At 53.8% G+C, this 5,472-nt stretch overlaps 1 protein-coding gene across 1 annotated transcript in view; it reads right to left on the bottom strand.

Moving 5' to 3' along the window:
* Positions 1-5,472, bottom strand: part of LOC113215035 (cell adhesion molecule Dscam2) — a 110,319-nt gene that overhangs the window by 7,903 nt on the left and 96,944 nt on the right. The window contains exon 3 of the mRNA XM_052265816.1: positions 3,218-3,379. Within this exon, the coding sequence (XP_052121776.1) occupies positions 3,218-3,379 (162 nt within the window). The remainder of the gene's footprint in view (positions 1-3,217; positions 3,380-5,472) is intronic.

Here is a 5,472-nt window from a genome sequence, read left to right on the forward strand (position 1 = left end):
TTCTTTGTATTACAACTTAGTTATGTCCTTTGTCATTGGTATGTTTTCGCGATTTTGGTTGGCAAGCCTGTTCACTTCTCACGTCTCACGCCTCACGTCTGGCGCCTCACGCCAGCTTCCCGTCTGCCTCCCGTGGCGCTATCTCACAGGGCTGAGCATTTAAAGTTAAAGTTCAATTCAAATTTCAATTTAGCTCAGCCAACAAATATTGTCGTAGAGATATCGCATTTCGACACCTGAGAAGAACAACCGCTTACCTCCGCGGACTAGAAACAAAACCGCCTACCTCTGCAACCCTCAAACAAAACCGCTCACCTCTGAGACACGCAAACAAAGCCGTTTAAATGACTTTTTTTTTACACATTCTGAAACATGGGTACCATTCGAAAGACAATTTTTACTCGTATCTCAAAATGTGTAAAAAAAGTCATTTAAGCGGCTTTGTTTGCGTGTCCCAGGGGTGAGCGGTTTTGTTTGAGGGTTGCAGAGGTAAGCAGGTTTGTTTCCAGTCCGCGGAGGTAAGCGGTTGTTCTTCTCAGGTGTCGATTTTATGCGACTTGCTGCTGTGGCCGCCGGTTTGGCCTCTTGGTCAAGGAAGGTCGACTAGCCCGCCACTCGCGCGCGTTCGCCAGGTGGCCTATCCCGCTGGCCACAGGCGCTCCGCCCGGGACGCACGAAGGAGGAGGTATGACTCACTTCACTTCTGGGAGCGGTATTTCTTTTACCATTTGATGCGACTCGGCGGGCGCGCACTTGCGCAGCGACGCGTGTCGTGGCACGTCACTGCTGCTGCAATATGACGGGGCGAGACGAGGAAGAGGACCGAAGAGGACGCTTTCGCGAAGCCACGGCATGCCGGCCGGAATTCCGCGAATGGTTGTCCTGCCCTTAGTGTCATACCGCTGCCAAATTCTGCGCGTCCCGCGGGAAATGCCGGGAGTAGAAAGCGCTGCTGGTCCGTCAACAACATAAGTGTGTTGTGTGTGTGTGTTTTTTTTTTTTTTGAGAGAGAGAGAGAGAGAGAGAGAGAGAGAGAGAGAGAGAGAGAGTGAGCGAGTAGTCCGAGTCCCGAACCGCTGCGCTCTAGCGACTCTTACGCACAACCACCCCGCCCGCACGCCTCACCTCCACACCACACGCCACCCAGAGCCAAGTGCATTTTAATTGGTTCATTAATTCGCAATCAGTGGGCGAGTTTGCGGTCGTGTCGTGAAGGCTCTGCAGCTACACCCTCCCCCTCCCCTGTCTTCCTCCCACTATTCTGCCACACCCGCCAACCCGCGCCTCGGACCATCGGCCACCGCCACCATTTGCGCCTCAACTGCGTCTTCGATGTCTCCACCCCCGCAGCTCTTTGGCGCCCGACCACCCCCTATTTTTATCCGGTTGCGGGTTGCATCCCTCCTTCCCCAATGCGAAGGAGAGGCCCAAGGGGGAGGGTATGGATGGACGTAAGGGGAGGAAGAAGGGGTTGACGACCCCGCCCCCAGTTCCCCTTTCCGGGGCCAAGGGTGGGAAAGGGAAGGGGGTGGACCTCGATGGCAGTGACTTAATATAGTCCCAGTGTTTATCAGGGTCATGGTGGTGATGGTGCCTGCAAGCGTAAAAAGAGACTGCGTTGGTCATCATAAGCAAGTCAGAATAACTAATGCTCGCACAGCGGCCGAATTCTTCGTGATTGAAAAATTTGTTTTGTTTGTGTGAAGGTAAATGATTTGGTAATTGTAAAAACGACGACGAAGTGAGGAATAACTGACCGGCCGGGGTGATTATCGTAGAGGACCGCCTCGACGCCCGGGTCCATCCCCGGCCCACTCGGCGATACTCTCTTTCTCCCGTTATTATTCTTTCAGATCCCGGCACACTCGCCCCGCCCGCCGCGCGCTGCAAATCGCCGGCGATAATGTTCCGGCCGCATATGATTTATTCAAGACTTATATTCCGAGCGGCTTACGGCCGTATCTCACCGGACCCGACCCGGCGCCGCATCGAAGTGAAGCTCCGCGCCACCCGGCCGCGCCGCAGCGGGCGAGCGAACCTATCCCCAGCAACAACAGGTCGGACGTGTGCAGGTGGCACGCAGCCGGACAGGCACCCAGCACCACCTGCGCGCACTCCAAGCCCGCTACCGGTCTGTCTGTCTGTGTGTCTGTCTGTGGTGTCTGTCTGTCTGTCTTTCTCTCTCTCTCTCTCCCGTTTCCTAGCTCATACATTACCGAATCAAAAAGTGTATAGAACGGGAGGTAAGGAGAGAGAGAGAGAGAGAGAGAGAGAGAGAGAGAGAGAGAGAGGTGAGAAAGGTCGCTTTATTGTGCTGGGCTTGTGCTTAATGCGACTGTGTTCTGGTTCACAACACGAACGCACATCCAACCATATCCCCCCCCCCTCTCTCTCTCTCCCGCACAATCACGTTCATGCCGCTGCCCTGCCCGTTATTATTATCGGTTGAACGCCGTGCCGTGGCGGGGCGTAGTGGGGCGCTGAGGAGATGGCGCCGCTTGGAAACGCGCGTCTAATTTTAGATGGATATTCCCTCCTCCCTCGCCTGGCCATCTCAATCGCGGCCGATCGGCCGATCACCGGGCTATGGCCTCCCCTCCCGTGGCCGTTTAAGCACTGCGAAAACACATTTTTGAAACAGTCCTAATAAATTGAAATAATGTTAAGAATTTAGTCAGAGCAGACGAAATACGTTTATGTTCAAAACGATTCTGCACAATAAAATCTTATGAACGTTTTTTATCCATAGCTATAACTGAATTCTGTAAACATGCTCAAGCTATGAATAAAGAGGATCATAAGATTTTTGTGTGTGTGCACTGTTAAAAATATGTTGTGCTTCCCCAATAAGTCCCCTTATTTTTAAACCGTTTGATTAATTGTTTTACTTCGTTCGCACCTCGCGGCGCGGTGCAGTGTTCACCTCTGGGGGTTTCATGTTCGGGGGCCACAGGTGCATCACTGATCCACTCTATAGTCATAATGAACTCGGGGGAGTCTGGATTGTCGTGCCAGAGTCTGGGCTGGGGGGGGGGGGGGGAGGTAGCACAGGGACTCTCGACACGACACTGCGTGGGCCCCGTGCACCCTCCATGAAGCGAAGCCCCGCTCCCCCCCTGCGGACTGCACTCTGGCGGGGGACAAAAGGTGTCAACAAAGGGGGATGGAAATGCCGTGTAGTACCGCGCTTGCACACACGGCGCGCGGACTCACTCACCGCCCACTTGCGACGGGTAGATGTGGTAGGACGGCTCCTGGGTCCAGCTCACGACCCGCACCAGGTCGCGCACGAAGGACGGCGGCGAGCAGCGGAGCACGGCGGTGCAGCCCCGCGGGGCCTCCTCCGAGCTGGCCTCCACCGAGTACGCCTGCGTCACCACTGCGGAACAACAACAACAACAACAACGGCTAAGTCACTCAAGTCCACTCAAGTCAACGGCGGGTCACCACCGAGGCCCGTCCGTCTCAAACGGCACACACAAAAATGTCTTCTCATAATTCAAGTATTGCTCTTAAAATTTTAAGCCCCATTTTTTGTTTTGTTTTAAGTCCTATTTGCTCCTTAAAACAATAAATGGGGCTCAAAGTTTTTGGAGCAATACATAAATTGAGAACACATTTTTTGGGGTGAGACACAGCCGTATCACTGTTTAAAAATGATGAAAATTAGCAGTAAGTTGGCTGTTAATTTTCATAGCAACTCGTGCTGCGGTACAACAAAACCAACAAAACAGTCTTTTCAATTAAAATGAGGCTGCTCAGGAACAACCGAAACGTTGTTTTCCCAACATCATCCTGGCGGCTTCGTGACTCATTTCTTTTTTGTTGCATTACAACAAATTTAATGTTTTAAGTCAAGAAAACTTTTGCTGTTTTTCATCGCAAAACTGCTTGTTTTCCTACAACTATTTTTACATTTATAGGTGCGGCGAAAGTAAACGCCATGAGAACAACCACCTAACGTGGGTGACTTAACGTGTGTAAATAGGACCCACGCCAAAGTTTTTCTTTCCAGAAAAAATAAAATAAGGCAGACGCGAAAAAGTTGGAAAAGAAGCGCGCGTCACTGCATTACATACTTCTAAGCGGGCGCGGCATGGCATGACGACGCTTACACCCCGCCGGGCCGAGCACTTTTCAAAGTGTTCCCTCTGCTAAGTGTGGGGCGCGTTATTTCGGCGTCCTCTGCCGCGCCACCTGCTCTTTCCGGGCCATAAAGTCGGTCACAAGTTCCTGCCGCTCCCCCCCCCCCTCCCTTCCACACCCCCAACTGCTCTCCACCTCCGCGACCCCCCCAAGGTGGGGATTGTGGGGGGGACTATTGCCGGCTGTCAGCGCGCGGAAAACGCTTCCAAGTCGCAGCCGAGCATTCCTGTCATTTTATGGCGCTTGGCGAATCTCTGCGCAGCCGCTGCAGGCACAACTGTGGCGGATACGGGGAAAAGGGGAAAGGGAGGGGGCGGGGGCACAAATGACCCGTGAGGTGCCACAATGATGACCTTTTTTCTTCCTCTTCTTCCCCACCGATAACGTTATTATTGCGTCCAATATTGCCCGGCGAAAGAAACAAACGGCACTATGCGAACGGCCGGAAGTAGAGCAGCGGGCTTGAGAGAGAAGAGAGAAATCGGGAGGAAAAGTATCAAAAGGAACAAAAAGGACGGAGGGAGAAGAGGAAAAAAGGATGCCGCGCCATATACGATGTGAATGGGGCCACCGATCGGCCTTGATTGGGGAGCACGGCTCATCCGGTGTGCAAAAGCGCGCTCGGAAGAGAAGGGGGCGTTCTTTGCGGCCGAGTTCCTCTATTCCGCTCTCTCCCTCACTCCCTCCCCCCCCCCTCCCCCCCTCTCTCTCTGGCGCTCTCTCCCTCTCTCTCCCTCTCTTTGCTCGCTCATCCGTCCTGCTCAAATTCCTTCTAGCTGTTTCATTCTCTGCCTTATACCTGAGACACCACCCAACCCTGCGTAAACCGGTCACCCGTCGGTCACTGGTGAGCACTCCATCTCAAATTCCATCAAAATAACAGGTAGATGGATATATGAACAGATAGATAAATAGATGGATGGACGGATGGATGGATGGACATGCGCTTTACTAAACCTCATGAATGTAAAACATGACTTAAGTGGTCCCCCCCTGGAAGCAGTGGCCAAGTGAATACGTGCCCGACATGCCAAAGGACTTTGCAGAAATCCCCGGTCCGGGGTCCCTCGGCCCTCGGGCCGCGCGCTCGGCTCGGCTCTGCTCGAGCCTCGGCCTTCTCTTCGGCCTCGGGACGCTCTCCGGCCGGGCGGGCGGCGGCAGCCTCAGCAGCAGCAGCGTCCAAGACGGCAAGAATTCAATCAGTTGAACCAGAGAGAGGGACACCCAGCCAACCGATGCTTGGCTGAGATGGCCGGGTCAAAGGGAGCCCACCCATCCTAATCCCAGCCTGTGGCGCTGCCGCGCTGCCGGGGGCGAGGGGGAGCA

Source organism: Frankliniella occidentalis, unplaced genomic scaffold, assembly GCF_000697945.3.
Source record: "Frankliniella occidentalis isolate FOCC.00 unplaced genomic scaffold, Focc_3.1 Scaffold31, whole genome shotgun sequence".
NCBI classification, from domain to species: domain Eukaryota; kingdom Metazoa; phylum Arthropoda; class Insecta; order Thysanoptera; family Thripidae; genus Frankliniella; species Frankliniella occidentalis.